Source organism: Oncorhynchus mykiss, chromosome 2 (genome assembly GCF_013265735.2).
Source record: "Oncorhynchus mykiss isolate Arlee chromosome 2, USDA_OmykA_1.1, whole genome shotgun sequence".
Taxonomy (NCBI): Eukaryota; Metazoa; Chordata; class Actinopteri; order Salmoniformes; family Salmonidae; genus Oncorhynchus; species Oncorhynchus mykiss.
The window spans coordinates 12,731,702-12,751,558 of record NC_048566.1 but is presented as its reverse complement, the minus strand read 5'-3'; the positions used below and the strand labels follow the sequence as shown (position 1 = coordinate 12,751,558).

The following is a 19,857-nucleotide window of genomic DNA, read 5'->3' as shown; positions in this document are numbered from 1 at the left end:
TATGGTTTCAACCAGACCAGCCAAGCCTCCACTATGGTTTCAACCAGATCAACCAGACCAACCAAGCCTCCTCTATGGTTTCAACCAGACCAGCCAAGCCTCCTCTATGGTTTCAACCTGACGAACCAGACCAGCCAAGCCTCCTCTATGTTTTCAACCAGACCAGCCAAGCCTCCTCTATGGTTTCAACCTGACGAACCAGACCAGCCAAGCCTCCTCTATGTTTTCAACCAGACCAGCCAAGCCTCCACTATGGTTTCAACCAGACCAACCAGAGCAGCCAAGCCTCCACTATGGTTTCAACCAGACCAACCAGACCAGCCAAGCCTCTATGGTTTCAACCTGACGAACCAGACCAGCCAAGCCTCCAATTGGTTACAACCAGACCAACCAGACCAACCAAGCCTCCTCTATGGTTTCAACCAGACCAACCAAGCCTCCTCTATGGTTTCAACCAGACCAACCAAGCCTCCTCTATGGTTTCAACCAGACCAACCAAGCCTCCTCTATGGTTTCAACCAGACCAACCAGACCAACCAAGCCTCCTCTATGGTTTCAACCAGACCAACCAAGCCTCCTCTATGGTTTCAACCAGACCAACCAAGCCTCACTCTATGGGTTCAACCAGACCAACAAGGCCTCCTCTATAGTGTTGTCTCCTCCAGAACTTCCCTAGTTTAACTGCTGTAATTACTGATTGGCTGGATCCAGATGTGACAGGGGTGGGGGGGTATACTGTTTAACCTCTGCTGTCACTACTGATTGGCTGGATCCAGATGTGACAGGGGGGTATACTGTTTGACCTCTGCTGTCACTACTGATTGGCTGGATCCAGATGTGACAGGTGTGGGTATACTGTTTAACCTCATCTGGATCCAGCCAATCAGTAGTGACAGCAGTGACAGGGGGGGTATACTGTTTAACCTCTGCTGTCACTACTGATTGGCTGGATCCAGATGTGACAGGGGGGGTATACTGTTTAACCTCTGCTGTCACTACTGATTGGCTGGATCCAGATGTGACAGGTGTGGGTATACTGTTTAACCTCTGCTGTCACTACTGATTGGCTGGATCCAGATGTGACAGGGGGGGTATACTGTTTAGCCTCTGCTGTAATTACTGATTGGCTGGATCCAGATGTGACAGGGGGGGGGGGTATACTGTAACTCTCTCTGTTCCTTTTCACTAAGGACCAGGGCACTATATAGGGAATAGACTGGTCCCTGTGGTCTGCAGTAGGGCACTATATAGGGAATAGACTGGTCCCTGTGGTCTGCAGTAGGGCACTATATAGGAATAGACTGGTCCCTGTAGTCTGCAGTAGGGCACTATATAGGGAATAGACTGGTCCCTGTGGTCTGCAGTAGGGCACTATATAGGGAATAGACTGGTCCCTGTAGTCTGCAGTAGGGCACTATATAGGGAATAGACTGGTCCCTGTAGTCTGCAGTAGGGCACTATATAGGGAATAGACTGGTCCCTGTAGTCTGCAGTAGGGCACTATATAGGGAATAGACTGGTCCCTGTGGTCTGCAGTAGGGCACTATATAGGGAATAGACTGGTCCCTGTGGTCTGCAGTAGGGCACTATATAGGGAATAGACTGGTCCCTGTAGTCTGCAGTAGGGCACTATATAGGGAATAGACTGGTCCCTGTAGTCTGCAGTAGGGCACTATATAGGGAATAGACTGGTCCCTGTGGTCTGCAGTAGGGCACTATATAGGGAATAGACTGGTCCCTGTAGTCTGCAGTAGGGCAGCCTAGTGGTTACAGCGTTGGACTAGTAACCGAAAGGTTGCAAGTTCAAACCCCCGAGCTGACAAGGTACAAATCTGTCGTTCTGCCCCTGAACAGGCAGTTAACCCACTGTTCCTAGGCCGTCATTGAAAATAAGAATTTGTTCTTAACTGACTTGCCTAAAATAATGTATATAATCATGTCTATAATAAGGTCTATAATAACGTATATAATAACTTCTATAATGTCTATGATAATGTCTGATAATGTATATGTCTATGATAATGTATATAATGTCTATGATAATGTATAGTTGTTGAGGGAGGGTCTCACCTGGTGCAGTCCTGTATACACTCAGAGCTGTTTCCATCTTTCAGGTAGCAGGCTGCTCTGTTAGAGTAGAGCACACACAGGTCCTCAGGACTGTCCAGTCCTATCAACCAGACACAGAGACATTATTACACAGGTCCTCAGGACTGTCCAGTCCTATCAACCAGACACAGAGACATTATTACACAGGTCCTCAGGACTGTCCAGTCCTATCAACCAGACACAGAGACATTATTACACAGGTCCTCAGGACTGTCCAATCCTATCAACCAGACACAGAGACATTATTACACAGGTCCTCAGGACTGTCCAATCCTACCAACCAGACACAGAGACATTATTACACAGGTCCTCAGGACTGTCCAATCCTACCAACCAGACACAGAGACATTATTACACAGGTCCTCAGGACTGTCCAATCCTACCAACCAGACAGATACATTATTACACAGGTCCTCAGGACTGTCCAATCCTATCAACCAGACACAGAGACAGACATTATTACACAGGTCCTCAGGACTGTCCAATCCTATCAACCAGACACAGAGACATTATTACACAGGTCCTCAGGACTGTCCAGTCCTATCAACCAGACACAGAGACATTATTACACAGGTCCTCAGGACTGTCCAATCCTATCAACCAGACACAGAGACATTATTACACAGGTCCTCAGGACTGTCCAATCCTATCAACCAGACACAGAGACATTATTACACAGGTCCTCAGGACTGTCCAATCCTACCAACCAGACACAGAGACAGACATTATTACACAGGTCCTCAGGACTGTCCAATCCTACCAGCCAGACACAGAGACATTACTACACAGGTCCTCAGGACTGTCCAATCCTACCAACCAGACACAGAGACATTATTACACAGGTCCTCAGGACTGTCCAATCCTACCAACCAGACACAGAGACAGACATTATTACACAGGTCCTCAGGGCTGTCCAATCCTATCAACCAGACACAGAGACATTATTACACAGGTCCTCAGGACTGTCCAATCCTATCAACCAGACACAGAGACAGACATTATTACACAGGTCCTCAGGGCTGTCCAATCCTATCAACCAGACACAGAGACATTATTACACAGGTCCTCAGGACTGTCCAATCCTATCAACCAGACACAGAGACATTATTACACAGGTCCTCAGGGCTGTCCAGTCCTATCAACCAGACACAGAGACAGACATTATTACACAGGTCCTCAGGACTGTCCAATCCTACCAACCAGACACAGAGACAGGCATTATTACACAGGTCCTCAGGGCTGTCCAATCCTATCAACCAGACACAGAGACATTATTACACAGGTCCTCAGGACTGTCCAATCCTACCAACCAGACACAGAGACAGACATTATTACACAGGTCCTCAGGACTGTCCAGTCCTATCAACCAGACACAGAGACATTATTACACAGGTCCTCAGGACTGTCCAGTCCTATCAACCAGACACAGAGACATTATTACACAGGTCCTCAGGACTGTCCAATCCTATCAACCAGACACAGAGACATTATTACACAGGTCCTCAGGACTGTCCAATCCTATCAACCAGACACAGAGACATTATTACACAGGTCCTCAGGACTGTCCAATCCTATCAACCAGACACAGAGACATTATTACACAGGTCCTCAGGACTGTCCAGTCCTATCAACCAGACACAGAGACATTATTACACAGGTCCTCAGGACTGTCCAATCCTATCAACCAGACACAGAGACATTATTACACAGGTCCTCAGGACTGTCCAATCCTACCAACCAGACACAGAGACAGACATTATTACACAGGTCCTCAGGACTGTCCAATCCTACCAACCAGACACAGAGACATTATTACTCAGACAGTCAAGTTGTAACCTCCATCGTGGGGCTGTAGTGGTCAGTCTGAGTGGGCTGTCGATACGGAGCGTGCTGTTGCCTGCCAGTATGAATCATTGATAAAGGTCGGAGGTGAGGATAATGAGGAAGGCTTTTTGTACCACAGTATGAAAGTAGTAGTTGAATGTGCCCCTGGGTTCTGGGTGAGGATAATGAGGAAGGCCTTTTGTACCACAGTATGAAAGTAGTAGTTGAATGTGCCCCTGGGTTCTGGGTGAGGATAATGAGGAAGGCCTTTTGTACCACAGTGTGAAAGTAGTAGTTGAATGTGCCCCTGGGTTCTGGGTGAGGATAATGAGGAAGGCCTTTTGTACCACAGTATGAAAGTAGTAGTTGAATGTGCCCCTGGGTTCTGGGTGAGGATAATGAGGAAGGCCTTTTGTACCACAGTGTGAAAGTAGTAGTTGAATGTGCCCCTGGGTTCTGGGTGTGAGACGGACTGGGCATGTTGAAACACAGGAGGGGATTCTAATGAAAACAAACCAAGGCAGGATGTTAAATAAGGAGGCCTGTACTGGGATCAGACGTTAGGAATACACTGTTATAATGTGACTTCCAGAGGCCTGTACTGGGATCAGACGTTAGGAATACACTGTTATAATGTGACTTCCAGAGGCCTGTACTGGGATCAGACGTTAGGAATACACTGTTATAATGTGACTTCCAGAGGCCTGTACTGGGATCAGACGTTAGGAATACACTGTTATAATGTGACTTCCAAGAGGCCTGTACTGGGATCAGACGTTAGGAATACACTGTTATAATGTGACTTCCAAGAGGCCTGTACTGGGATCAGACGTTAGGAATACACTGTTATAATGTGACTTCCAGAGAGAGGCCTGTACTGGGATCAGACGTTAGGTGTTTACGGTTATAATGTCACAATGACATAGTCTCCTCTGTATGTTTAAACACGGTCTGTGGTCTCACCAGATCTGACTCATTCCCAGCTGACTTCCTACCTACAGTACATTCCTAACCTGATTGGACCAAATGCTTTACAGGAAGTGGAATGTGGTATCTGTTCAACTATCTTAATAAGTATGGCAGGTCTGGTCTCTGGCCTGCTGCTACTACGGCTGGTGGAAAAGCCAGTCTGGACACATCGGGAGACGCTTCAGTTCCACTGCCTGGGAGACATTTCTCAACGACGACAGAGTGTCTCACTGGGAGACATGTCTCCCTACAGAGCGTCTCACTGTGACATTTCTCCCTACAGAGCGTCTCACTGTGACATTTCTCCCTACAGAGTGTCTCACTGTGACATTTCCCCCTACAGAGTGTCTCACTGTGACATTTCCCCCTACAGAGCGTCTCACTGTGACATTTCTCCCTACAGAGCGTCTCACTGGGAGACATGTCTCCCTACAGAGCGTCTCACTGTGACATTTCTCCCTACAGAGTGTCTCACTGTGACATTTCCCCCTACAGAGCGTCTCACTGTGACATTTCTCCCTACAGAGCGTCTCACTGGGAGACATGTCTCCCTACAGAGCGTCTCACTGTGACATTTCTCCCTACAGAGTGTCTCACTGTGACATTTCCCCCTACAGAGCGTCTCACTGTGACATTTCTCCCTACAGAGTGTCTCACTGTGACATTTCCCCCTACAGAGCGTCTCACTGTGACATTTCTCCCTACAGAGTGTCTCACTGTGACATTTCCCCCTACAGAGCGTCTCACTGTGACATTTCTCCCTACAGAGCGTCTCACTGTGACATTTCTCCCTACAGAGTGTCTCACTGTGACATTTCTCCCTACAGAGTGTCTCACTGTGACATTTCCCCCTACAGAGCGTCTCACTGTGACATTTCCCCCTACAGAGCGTCTCACTGTGACATTTCTCCCTACAGAGCGTTTCGCTCTGAGACATTTCTCCCTACAGAGCGTTTCGCTCTGAGACATTTCTCCCCACAGAGCGTCTCACTGTGACATTTCTCCCTACAGAGCGTTTCGCTCTGAGACATTTCTCCCTACAGAGTGTAGAATGAACTTCCTGTGTGTGGTAGGAGGTAAAGGCATGTGACTCCCAGTGACATCATCACTCTTTCATTTAGTCAGCGTCGCGGACGGACTGTGTGATATTAGATTGCTTCTTGTGTAAATATTTTCTGTCTGGATTTTAATGATTTGTTACGGACAGACAGACAGAAAATAAATTGTCAATTGACCACAAAATTAACCTTTTGCAGTCACCGGACATTAAACCCATTGATAACCTGTGGTTTGACAATGAAGGATATCAAGGATCTGGAAAGATTATGTACGGAGGACGGACGGACGGACGGACAGACAGACAGACAGACATCACATAGGAGGGACTTGGTAGACAGACAGACAGACAGACAGATAGACATCACATAGGAGGGACTTGGTAGACAGACAGACAGACAGACAGATAGACATCACATAGGAGGGACTTGGTAGACAGACAGACAGATAGACATCACATAGGAGGGGCTTGGTAGACAGACAGACAGACAGACAGACAGACAGACAGATATCACATAGGAGGGGCTTGGTAGAGAGACAGACAGATAGACATCACATAGGAGGGGCTTGGTAGAGAGACAGACAGATAGACATCACATAGGAGGGGCTTGGTAGAGAGACAGACCGATAGACATCACATAGGAGGGGCTTGGTAGACAGACAGACAGACAGACAGACAGACAGACAGACATCACATAGGAGGGACTTGGTAGACAGACAGACAGACAGATAGACATCACATAGGAGGGACTTGGTAGACAGACAGACAGATAGACATCACATAGGAGGGGCTTGGTAGAGAGACAGACAGATAGACATCACATAGGAGGGGCTTGGTAGAGCGACAGACCGATAGACATCACATAGGAGGGGCTTGGTAGACAGACAGACAGACAGACAGACAGACAGACAGACAGACAGACAGACAGACAGACAGACGTCACATAGGAGGGGCTTGGTAGACAGACAGAAGACAGACAGACAGACAGACAGACAGGTCACATCATGACACCAAACAGCATTAATAACCCTGCATTATACTGTGTATGACAGCATTAATAACCCTGCATTATACTGTGTATGACAGCAGTAATAACCCTGCATTATACTGTGTATGACAGCATTAATAACCCTGCATTATACTGTGTATGACAGCATTAATAACCCTGCATTATACTGTGTATGACAGCATGAATAACCCTGCATTATACTGTGTATGACAGCATTAATAACCCTGCATTATACTGTGTATGACAGCATTAATAACCCTGCATTATACTGTGTATGACAGCATTAATAACCCTGCATTATACTGTGTATGACAGCATTAATAACCCTGCATTATACTGTGTATGACAGCAGTAATAACCCTGCATTATACTGTGTATGACAGCATTAATAACCCTGCATTATACTGTGTATGACAGCATTAATAACCCTGCATTATACTGTGTATGACAGCATGAATAACCCTGCATTATACTGTGTATGACAGCATTAATAACCCTGCATTATACTGTGTATGACAGCATTAATAACCCTGCATTATACTGTGTATGACAGCATTAATAACCCTGCATTATACTGTGTATGACAGCATTAATAACCCTGCATTATACTGTGTATGACAGCAGTAATAACCCTGCATTATACTGTGTATGACAGCATTAATAACCCTGCATTATACTGTGTATGACAGCAGTAATAACCCTGCATTATACTGTGTATGACAGCATTAATAACCCTGCATTATACTGTGTATGACAGCATTAATAACCCTGCATTATACTGTGTATGACAGCAGTAATTATACATTATACTGTGTATGACAGCATTAATAACCCTGCATTATACTGTGTATGACAGCATTAATAACCCTGCATTATACTGTGTATGACAGCAGTAATTATACATTATACTGTGTATGACAGCATTAATAACCCTGCATTATACTGTGTATGACAACAGTAACTATACATTATACTGTGTATGACAGCAGTAATTATACATTATACTGTGTATGACAGCAGTAATTATACATTATACTGTGTATGACAGCAGTAATTATACATTATACTGTGTATGACAGCAGTAACTATACATTATACTGTGTATGACAGCAGTAATAACCCTGCATTATACTGTGTATGACAGCATTAATAACCCTGCATTATACTGTGTATGACAGCAGTAATTATACATTATACTGTGTATGACAGCATTAATAACCCTGCATTATACTGTGTATGACAGCATTAATAACCCTGCATTATACTGTGTATGACAGCAGTAATTATACATTATACTGTGTATGACAGCAGTAATAACCCTGCATTATACTGTGTATGACAGCATTAATAACCCTGCATTATACTGTGTATGACAGCATTAATAACCCTGCATTATACTGTGTATGACAGCAGTAATTATACATTATACTGTGTATGACAGCATTAATAACCCTGCATTATACTGTGTATGACAGCATTAATAACCCTGCATTATACTGTGTATGACAGCAGTAATTATACATTATACTGTGTATGACAGCATTAATAACCCTGCATTATACTGTGTATGACAGCATTAATAACCCTGCATTATACTGTGTATGACAGCATTAATAACCCTGCATTATACTGTGTATGACAGCATTAATAACCCTGCATTATACTGTGTATGACAGCATTAATAACCCTGCATTATACTGTGTATGACAGCATTAATAACCCTGCATTATACTGTGTATGACAGCATTAATAACCCTGCATTATACTGTGTATGACAGCATTAATAACCCTGCATTATACTGTGTATGACAGCATTAATAACCCTGCATTATACTGTGTATGACAGCATTAATAACCCTGCATTATACTGTGTATGACAGCAGTAATAACCCTGCATTATACTGTGTATGACAGCATTAATAACCCTGCATTATACTGTGTATGACAGCATTAATAACCCTGCATTATACTGTGTATGACAGCAGTAACTATACATTATACTGTGTATGACAGCATTAATAACCCTGCATTATACTGTGTATGACAGCATTAATAACCCTGCATTATACTGTGTATGACAGCATTAATAACCCTGCATTATACTGTGTATGACAGCATTAATAACCCTGCATTATACTGTGTATGACAGCAGTAATTATACATTATACTGTGTATGACAGCAGTAATTATACATTATACTGTGTATGACAGCAGTAACTATACATTATACTGTGTATGACAGCAGTAACTGTGAAAGGCCTGATGTTCAGTCACTTTCAACATGATGTTCAGTCACTTTCACAGACTAGTGGTGATAGTGGTGGAGAGGAACGAGGAGAGAACAGATTGATGGAGAGGAGAGATTTATTTATAAAGCCCTTCTTACATCAGCCCATGTCACAAAGTGCTGTACAGAAACCCAGCCTAAAACCCCAAACAGCAAGGAATGCAGGTGTAGAAGCACGGTGGCTAGGAAAAACTCACTAGAAAGGCCAGAACCTAGGAAGAAACCTAGAGAGATGAGGAGAGAAGGGGAGAGATTGATGGGGAGAAGAGGAGAGAGTGATGAGGAGAGGAGAAGGAGAGAGTGATGAGGAGAGGAGAGAGGAGAATGTGATGAGGAGAGGAGAGAGTGGTGAGGAGAGGAGAATGTGATGAGGAGAGAGTGATGAGGAGAGGAGAGAATGATGAAGAGAGAGTGATGAGGAGAATGTGATGAGGAGAGAGGAGAAAGGAGAGAGTGATGAGGAGAGGAGAGAGTGATGAGGAGAGGAGAGAATGATAGAGAGAGTGATGAGGAGAGAGGAGAATGTGATGAGGAGAGGAGAGAGTGGAGAGGAGAGAGTGGTGAGGAGAGAGTGATGAGGAGAGAGGAGAATGTGATGAGGAAAGGAGAGAGTGGTGAGGAGAGGATAATGTGATGAGGAGAGAGTGATGAGGAGAGGAGTGTGATGAGGAGAGGAGAGAGTGATGAGGAGAGAGAAGAGGAGAGATTGATGGGAAGGAGAGGAGAGAGTAAATAATGTGATCATATTACTCCAGTGCTAGCCTCTCTACACTGGCTTCCTGTTAAGGCAAGGGCTGATTTCAAGGTTTTACTGCTAACCTACAAAGCATTACATGGGCTTGCTCCTACCTATCTTTCCGAATTTGGTCCTGCCGTACATACCTACACGTACGCTACGGTCACAAGACGCAAGCCTCCTAATTGTCCCTAGAATTTCTAAGCAAACAGCTGGAGGCAGGGCTTTCTCCTATAGAGCTCAATTTTTATGGAACGGTCTGCCTACCCATGTCAGAGACGCAGACTCGGTCTCAACCTTTAAGTCTTTACTGAAGACTCATCTCTTCAGTGGGTCATATGATTGAGTGTAGTCTGGTCCAGGAGGGTGAAGGTGAACGCAAAGGCTCTAGAGCAACGAACCGCCCTTGCTGTCTCTGCCTGGCCGGTTCCCCTCTCTCCACTGGGATTCTCTGCCTCTCACCCTATTACAGGGGCTGAGTCACTGACTTACTGGTGCTCTTCCATGCCGTCCCTAGGAGTGGTGTGTCACTTGAGTGGGTTGAGTCAGTGACGTGATTTTCCTGTCTGGGTTGGCGCCCCCCCCTTGGGTTGTGCCGTGGCGGAGATCTTCGTGGGCAGCCTTGTCTCAGGCCTTGTCTCAGGATGGTAAGTTGGTGGTTGAAGATATCCCTTCTAGTGGTGTGGGGGCTGTGCTTTGGCAAAGTGGGTGGGGTTATATCCTGCCTGTTTGGCCCTGTCCGGGGGTATCATCGGATCGGGCCACAGTGTCTCCTGACCTCTCCTGCCTCAGCCTCCAGTATTTATGCTGCAGTAGTTTATGTGTCGGGGGGCTAGGGTCAGTCTGTTATATCTGGAGTAATTCTCCTGTCTTATCCGGTGTCCTGTGTGAATTTAAGTATGCTCTCTCTAATTCTCTCTTTCTCTCTCTTCTCTCGGAGGACCTGAGCCCTAGGACCATGCCTCAGGACTACCTGGCCTGATGACTCCTTGCTGTTCCCAGTCCATCTGGTCGTGCTGCTGCTCCAGTTTCAACTGTTCTGCCTGCGACTATGGAACCCTGACCTGTTCACCGGACGTGCTACCTGTCCAGGACCTGCTGTTTTCAACTCTCTCTCTCTCTACCGTACCTGCTGTCTCTAACTTTGAATGATCGGCTATGAAAAGCCAACTGACATTTACTCCTGAGGTGTCAAAGCCTGGTTCCGCTCTAGGTTTCTTCCTAGGTTCTGGCCTTTCTAGTGAGTTTTTCCAAGCCACCGTGCTTCTACACCTGCATTGCTTGCTGTTTGGGGTTTTAGGCTGAGTTTCTGTACAGCACTTAGTGACATCAGCTGATGTAAGAAGGGCTTTATAAATACATGTGATTGAGTGATGGGAAGGAGAGACTGATGGAGAGGAGAGAGTAATGGGAAGGAGAAGAGAGGAGAGAGTGATGAAAAGGAGAGGAGAGATAAAGTGGACGGTTCTCACAGCAGTTTCTTTAGTCAGTCAAAGGAGATTTACTACTGCAGTCAGTCCGTCAGTCAGCCAGTCAGTCAGCCAGTCAGTCAGTCAGTCAGCCAGTCAGTCAGCCAGTCAGCCAGTCAGTCAGCCAGTCAGTCAGCCAGTCAGTCAGTCAGAGGAGATTTACTACTGCAGTCAGCCAGTCAGCCAGTCAGTCAGTCAGTCAGTCAGTCAGCCAGTCAGTCAGTCAGAGGAGATTTACTACTGCAGTCAGTCAGTCAGCCAGTCAGTCAGTCAGTCGGTCAGCCAGTCAGCCAGCCAGCCAGCCAGTCAGTCCGTCCGTCGCCGCCACCCAGCACCTGATTCAATTTGACAATAAGCGGTCAGAAGTCACGTGACCTGAGAGGAACTGAGCCCGTCTGCCTTCCTGCCTGGCAAGGGTATGGCTGAACTCCAGACAGCTAAAACAGACTCACCACACTGCCAATAACCAACCAACCACTAGTGTGATGAGTCACTCTGCTACTCTACACCTGGATGTTGTGATGAATCAGGATACACTGCCAATAACCAACCAACCACTAGTGTGATGAGTCACTCTGCGACTCTACACCTGGATGTTGTGATGAATCAGGATACACTGCCAATAACCGACCAACCACTAGTGTGATGAGTCACTCTGCTACTCTACACCTGGATGTTGTGATGAATCAGGATACACTGCCAGTAACCAACCAACCACTAGTGTGATGAGTCACTAAGCTACTCTACACCTGGATGTTGAGATGAATCAGGATACACTGCCAGTAACCAACCAACCACTAGTGTGATGAGTCACTCTGCTACTCTACACCTGGATGTTGTGATGTATCAGGATACAAAAGTTTGGGGTCGCTTGTTTGTTTTTTAAAGAAAAACACTTTTTTTTTGTCCATTAAAATATCATCAAATTGTAATGACATGTAATGAAATCACATCCCACCGACTGGCTAAATGCTGCTGTAATGACATCACATCCCACCGACTGGCTAAATGCTGCTGTAAAGACATGTTATGAAATCACATCACACCGACTGGCTAAATGCTGCTGTAATGACATCACATCACACCGACTGGCTAAATGCTGCTGTAATGACATCACATCCCACCGACTGGCTAAATGCTGCTGTAATGACATGTTATGAAATCACATCACACCGACTTGCTAAATGCTGCTGTAATGACATCACATCCCACTGACTGGCTAAATGCTGCTGTAATGACATCACATCCCACTGACTGGCTAAATGCTGCTGTAATGACATTACATCCCACTGACTGGCTAAATGCTGCTGTAATGACATGTTATGAAATCCCATCCCACTGACTGGCTAAATGCTGCTGTAATCACATCCCACTGACTGGCTAAATGCTGCTGTAATGACATCACATCACACTGACTGGCTAAATGCTGCTGTAATGACACCACATCCCACCGACTGGCTAAATGCTGCTGTAATGACATCACATCCCACCGACTGGCTAAATGCTGCTGTAATAACATGTTGTGAAATCACATCCCACCGACTGGCTAAATGCTGCTGTAATGACATCACATCCCACTGACTGGCTAAATGCTGCTGTAATGACATGTTATGAAATCACATCCCACCGACTGGCTAAATGCTGCTGTAATGACATCACATCCCACCGACTGGCTAAATGCTCCTGTAATGACATGTTATGAAATCCCATCCCACTGACTGGCTAAATGCTGCTGTAATCACATCCCACTGACTGGCTAAATGCTGCTGTAATGACACCACATCCCACCGACTGGCTAAATGCTGCTGTAATGACATCACATCCCACCGACTGGCTAAATGCTGCTGTAATAACATGTTGTGAAATCACATCCCACCGACTGGCTAAATGCTGCTGTAATGACATCACATCCCACTGACTGGCTAAATGCTGCTGTAATGACATGTTATGAAATCACATCCCACCGACTGGCTAAATGCTGCTGTAATGACATCACATCCCACCGACTGGCTAAATGCTCCTGTAATGACATGTTATGAAATCCCATCCCACTGACTGGCTAAATGCTGCTGTAATCACATCCCACTGACTGGCTAAATGCTGCTGTAATGACATCACATCACACTGACTGGCTAAATGATGCTGTAATGACACCACATCCCACCGACTGGCTAAATGCTGCTGTAATGACATGTTATGAAATCACATCCCACTGACTGGCTAAATGCTGCTGTAATGACACCACATCCCACCGACTGGCTAAATGCTGCTGTAATGACACGTTATGAAATCACATCCCACCGACTGGCTAAATGCTGCTGTAATGAAATCACATCCCACTGACTGGCTAAATGCTGCTGTAATGACATGTTATGAAATCACATCCCACTGACTGGCTAAATGCTGCTGTAATGACACCACATCCCACCGACTGGCTAAATGCTGCTGTAATGACACGTTATGAAATCACATCCCACCGACTGGCTAAATGCTGCTGTAATGACATGTTATGAAATCACATCCCACTGACTGGCTAAATGCTGCTGTAATGACACCACATCCCACCGACTGGCTAAATGCTGCTGTAATGACACCACATCCCACCGACTGGCTAAATGCTGCTGTAATGACACCACATCCCACCGACTGGCTAAATGCTGCTGTAATGACATCACATCCCACCGACTGGCTAAATGCTGCTGTAATGACACCACATCCCACCGACTGGCTAAATGCTGCTGTAATGACATGTTATGAAATCACATCCCACCGACTGGCTAAATGCTGCTGTAATGACATCACATCCCACCGACTGGCTAAATGCTCCTGTAATGACATGTTATGAAATCCCATCCCACTGACTGGCTAAATGCTGCTGTAATCACATCCCACTGACTGGCTAAATGCTGCTGTAATGACATCACATCACACTGACTGGCTAAATGATGCTGTAATGACACCACATCCCACCGACTGGCTAAATGCTGCTGTAATGACATGTTATGAAATCACATCCCACTGACTGGCTAAATGCTGGTGTAATGACACCACATCCCACCGACTGGCTAAATGCTGCTGTAATGACACGTTATGAAATCACATCCCACCGACTGGCTAAATGCTGCTGTAATGAAATCACATCCCACTGACTGGCTAAATGCTGCTGTAATGACATGTTATGAAATCACATCCCACTGACTGGCTAAATGCTGCTGTAATGACACCACATCCCACCGACTGGCTAAATGCTGCTGTAATGACACGTTATGAAATCACATCCCACCGACTGGCTAAATGCTGCTGTAATGACATGTTATGAAATCACATCCCACTGACTGGCTAAATGCTGCTGTAATGACACCACATCCCACCGACTGGCTAAATGCTGCTGTAATGACACCACATCCCACCGACTGGCTAAATGCTGCTGTAATGACACCACATCCCACCGACTGGCTAAATGCTGCTGTAATGACATCACATCCCACCGACTGGCTAAATGCTGCTGTAATGACACCACATCCCACCGACTGGCTAAATGCTGCTGTAATGACATGTTATGAAATCACATCCCACCGACTGGCTAAATGCTGCTGTAATGACATCACATCCCACCGACTGGCTAAATGCTCCTGTAATGACATGTTATGAAATCCCATCCCACTGACTGGCTAAATGCTGCTGTAATCACATCCCACTGACTGGCTAAATGCTGCTGTAATGACATCACATCACACTGACTGGCTAAATGATGCTGTAATGACACCACATCCCACCGACTGGCTAAATGCTGCTGTAATGACATGTTATGAAATCACATCCCACTGACTGGCTAAATGCTGCTGTAATGACACCACATCCCACCGACTGGCTAAATGCTGCTGTAATGACACGTTATGAAATCACATCCCACCGACTGGCTAAATGCTGCTGTAATGAAATCACATCCCACTGACTGGCTAAATGCTGCTGTAATGACATGTTATGAAATCACATCCCACTGACTGGCTAAATGCTGCTGTAATGACACCACATCCCACCGACTGGCTAAATGCTGCTGTAATGACACGTTATGAAATCACATCCCACCGACTGGCTAAATGCTGCTGTAATGACATGTTATGAAATCACATCCCACTGACTGGCTAAATGCTGCTGTAATGACACCACATCCCACCGACTGGCTAAATGCTGCTGTAATGACACCACATCACACCGACTGGCTAAATGCTGCTGTAATGACACCACATCCCACCGACTGGCTAAATGCTGCTGTAATGACATCACATCCCACCGACTGGCTAAATGCTGCTGTAATGACACCACATCCCACCGACTGGCTAAATGCTGCTGTAATGACACCACATCCCACCGACTGGCTAAATGCTGCCGGTAATGACACCACATCCCACCGACTGGCTAAATGCTGCCGGTAATGACACCACATCCCACCGACTGGCTAAATGCTGCTGTAATGACACCACATCCCACCGACTGGCTAAATGCTGCTGTAATGACACGTTACACTGTCATGTGATGTGATTCAGTGAAGAGAATAACATTGCTGCTACAGAGGTTAGTTTTATTACTGCGGTATGTGCTGACCTTTGGTTTGCTGTGGGCCAATCACTGAAAGCACCAGCTGCCAATAGTGGCAAAACAACACACTGATTTAACCTTACGGAAACACGAAAGCAGTGGCATTAGTTGCTAGATTACCTACATGCGGTTGTTTTTGGGGGGGAATGTCCGTGGAAAATGCCGGAAGAACACAAAACGAACATGTCATTTTGAATAGCCCGTCACACTAAGTTATTATAAATCTCAACTCTAGACGAACGAGAGTTATTAGTAAAAGCTCTGTCACGCAAGACACAACACCACAATACTGAAAACCTACCTGAGTCTGTGAAGCCCGTGATGGCCTGTGAATATTTGTCCAGCGCATCAGCAAACTGTCCATTCTTAAAGAACAGGTTTCCCTCGTTCTTGAGCCGGGCCAACGGCGGGGGCAGGGCCCCACAAGGGGCGTCAAGGTTGCTTCCGTCTCCCCCGACCGGCCTGGCTCCCTTAGAGTCCCTCCTGCCAGAGCCCTGAGCTCCGTTCCACAGACCCTTGTCCGACGTCGACTCCTGTTGGTTCACCTTGTACTTCTCTGCAATTCCTCCCCGGTTTTTCCAGTGGCTTCCGTGTGAATTGTGGTCTGTATGCGGGCTGGGGCCCCCTTCCCCTCCTCTGCCGTGGGGCTTCTTCTGAGCATTTCCCATGTCTCCCCTCTCGGCAGGAGCAGCAGCGGCACTCTCCCCTCCCACTGCCTCGCTAGGCTCAACCGGACAAGCTGCCGAGCACAGAACACACCCACAGGAAGCAGTCAGCGGTTACATCACAGTGGGGGGAGGGGTTGATAGAGTTTCAGGAAGTCTCTCTCTCTCTCTCTACCAGGCAGCCCAGCAAGCCGTTGGTGATGCAGAGGGGGAGGGGTGGAGAACAACCACACACGCACACACACACTATCTGGTCTGAAGAATGTTATATTACTGAGACAGGGGCTAGGGGGGAATGGCAGATAGTCAGTAGGATGTCACATTACTGAGACAGGGGCTAGGGGGGAATGGCATATAGTCAGTAGGATGTCATATTACTGAGACAGAGGGGGGAATGGCAGATAGTCAGTATGATGTCATATTACTGAGACAGGGGCTAGGGGGGGATGGCAGATAGTCAGTAGGATGTTATATTACTGAGACAGGGGCTAGGGGGGGATGGCAGATAGTCAGTAGGATGTCATATTACTGAGACAGAGGGGGGAATGGCAGATAGTCAGTATGATGTCATATTACTGAGACGGGCTAGGGGGGAATGGCAGATAGTCAGTAGGAGGTCATATTACTGAGACAGAGGGAGGAATGGCAGATAGTCAGTAGGATGTTATATTACTGAGACAGGGGCTAGGGGGGAATGACAGATAGTCAGTATGATGTTATATTACTGAGACAGGGGCTAGGGGGGAATGGCAGATAGTCAGTAGGATGTTATATTACTGAGACAGGGGCTAGGGGGGAATGACAGATAGTCAGTATGATGTTATATTACTGAGACAGGGGCTAGGGGGGAATGGCAGATAGTCAGTAGGATGTTATATTACTGAGACAGAGGCTAGGGGGGAATGGCAGATAGTCAGTAGGAGGTCATATTACTGAGACAGGGGCTAGGGGGGAATGGCAGATAGTCAGTAGGATGTCATATTACTGAGACAGGGGCTAGGGGGGAATGGCAGATAGTCAGTAGGATGTCATATTACTGAGACAGGGGCTAGGGGGGAATGGCAGATAGTCAGTAGGAGGTCATATTACTGAGACAGGGGCTAGGGGGGAATGGCAGATAGTCAGTAGGATGTCATATTACTGAGACAGGGGCTAGGGGGGAATGGCAGATAGTCAGTAGGATGTCATATTACTGAGACAGAGATGGGAATGGCAGATAGTCAGTAGGAGGTCATATTACTGAGACAGGGGCTAGGGGGGAATGGCAGATAGTCAGTAGGATGTTATATTACTGAGACAGAGGGGGGAATGGCAGATAGTCAGTAGGAGGTCATATTACTGAGACAGGGGCTAGGGGGGAATGGCAGATAGTCAGTAGGAGGTCATATTACTGAGACAGAGGGGGGAATGGCAGATAGTCAGTAGGAGGTCATATTACTGAGACAGGGGCTAGGGGGAATGGCAGATAGTCAGTAGGATGTTATATTACTGAGACAGAGGGGGGAATGGCAGATAGTCAGTAGGAGGTCATATTACTGAGACAGAGGGGGGAATGGCAGATAGTCAGTAGGATGTTATATTACTGAGACAGAGGCTAGGGGGGAATGGCAGATAGTCAGTAGGAGGTCATATTACTGAGACAGGGGCTAGGGGGGAATGGCAGATAGTCAGTAGGATGTCATATTACTGAGACAGGGGCTAGGGGGGAATGGCAGATAGTCAGTAGGATGTCATATTACTGAGACAGGGGCTAGGGGGGAATGGCAGATAGTCAGTAGGAGGTCATATTACTGAGACAGGGGCTAGGGGGGAATGGCAGATAGTCAGTAGGATGTCATATTACAGACAGGGGCTAGGGGGGAATGGCAGATAGTCAGTAGGATGTCATATTACTGAGACAGAGATGGGAATGGCAGATAGTCAGTAGGAGGTCATATTACTGAGACAGGGGCTAGGGGGGAATGGCAGATAGTCAGTAGGATGTTATATTACTGAGACAGAGGGGGGAATGGCAGATAGTCAGTAGGAGGTCATATTACTGAGACAGGGGCTAGGGGGGAATGGCAGATAGTCAGTAGGAGGTCATATTACTGAGACAGAGGGGGGAATGGCAGATAGTCAGTAGGAGGTCATATTACTGAGACAGGGGCTAGGGGGGAATGGCAGATAGTCAGTAGGATGTTATATTACTGAGACAGAGGGGGGAATGGCAGATAGTCAGTAGGAGGTCATATTACTGAGACAGAGGGGGGAATGGCAGATAGTCAGTAGGATGTTATATTACTGAGACAGAGGGGGGAATGGCAGATAGTCAGTAGGATGTTATATTACTGAGACAGAGGGGGGAATGGCAGATAGTCAGTAGGATGTTATATTACTGAGACAGAGGGGGGAATGGCAGATAGTCAGTAGGATGTTATATTACTGAGACAGAGGGGGGAATGGCAGATAGTCAGTAGGATGTCATATTACTGAGACAGAGAGGGGAATGGCAGATAGTCAGTAGGATGTTATATTACTGAGACAGAGGGGGGAATGGCAGATAGTCAGTAGGATGTTATATTACTGAGACAGAGGGGGGAATGGCAGATAGTCAGTAGGATGTCATATTACTGAGACAGAGGGGGGAATGGCAGATAGTCAGTAGGAGGTCATATTACTGAGACAGAGGGGGGAATGGCAGATAGTCAGTAGGATGTTATATTACTGAGACAGAGGGGGGAATGGCAGATAGTCAGTAGGATGTTATATTACTGAGACAGAGGGGGGAATGGCAGATGGTCAGTAGGAGGTCATATTACTGAGACAGAGGGGGGAATGGCAGATGGTCAGTAGGAGGTCATATTACTGAGACAGAGGGGGGAATGGCAGATAGTCAGTAGGATGTCATATTACTGAGACAGAGGGGGGAATGGCAGATAGTCAGTAGGAGGTCATATTACTGAGACAGGGGCTAGGGGGGAATGGCAGATAGTCAGTAGGAGGTCATATTACTGAGACAGAGGGGGGAATGGCAGATAGTCAGTAGGAGGTCATATTACTGAGACAGAGGGGGGAATGGCAGATAGTCAGTAGGAGGTCATATTACTGAGACAGAGGGGGGAATGGCAGATAGTCAGTAGGATGTCATATT

At 46.5% G+C, this 19,857-nt stretch overlaps 1 protein-coding gene across 7 annotated transcripts in view; it reads right to left on the bottom strand.

Moving 5' to 3' along the window:
* spag1b (sperm associated antigen 1b) overlaps nt 1-19,857 on the bottom strand; it is a 60,259-nt gene that overhangs the window by 25,274 nt on the left and 15,128 nt on the right. For all 7 annotated transcript variants that reach the window (XR_005035122.1, XR_005035124.1, XR_005035125.1 and 4 more), the window contains exons 11-12: nt 16,361-16,798; nt 2,071-2,170 (exon numbers count right to left, since the gene is read on the bottom strand). Coding sequence is in view for 1 of the 7 variants with exons in the window: in XM_036938201.1 (XP_036794096.1) it covers nt 2,071-2,170; nt 16,361-16,798 (538 nt within the window). In the remaining 6 variants the exon portion in view is untranslated. The remainder of the gene's footprint in view (nt 1-2,070; nt 2,171-16,360; nt 16,799-19,857) is intronic.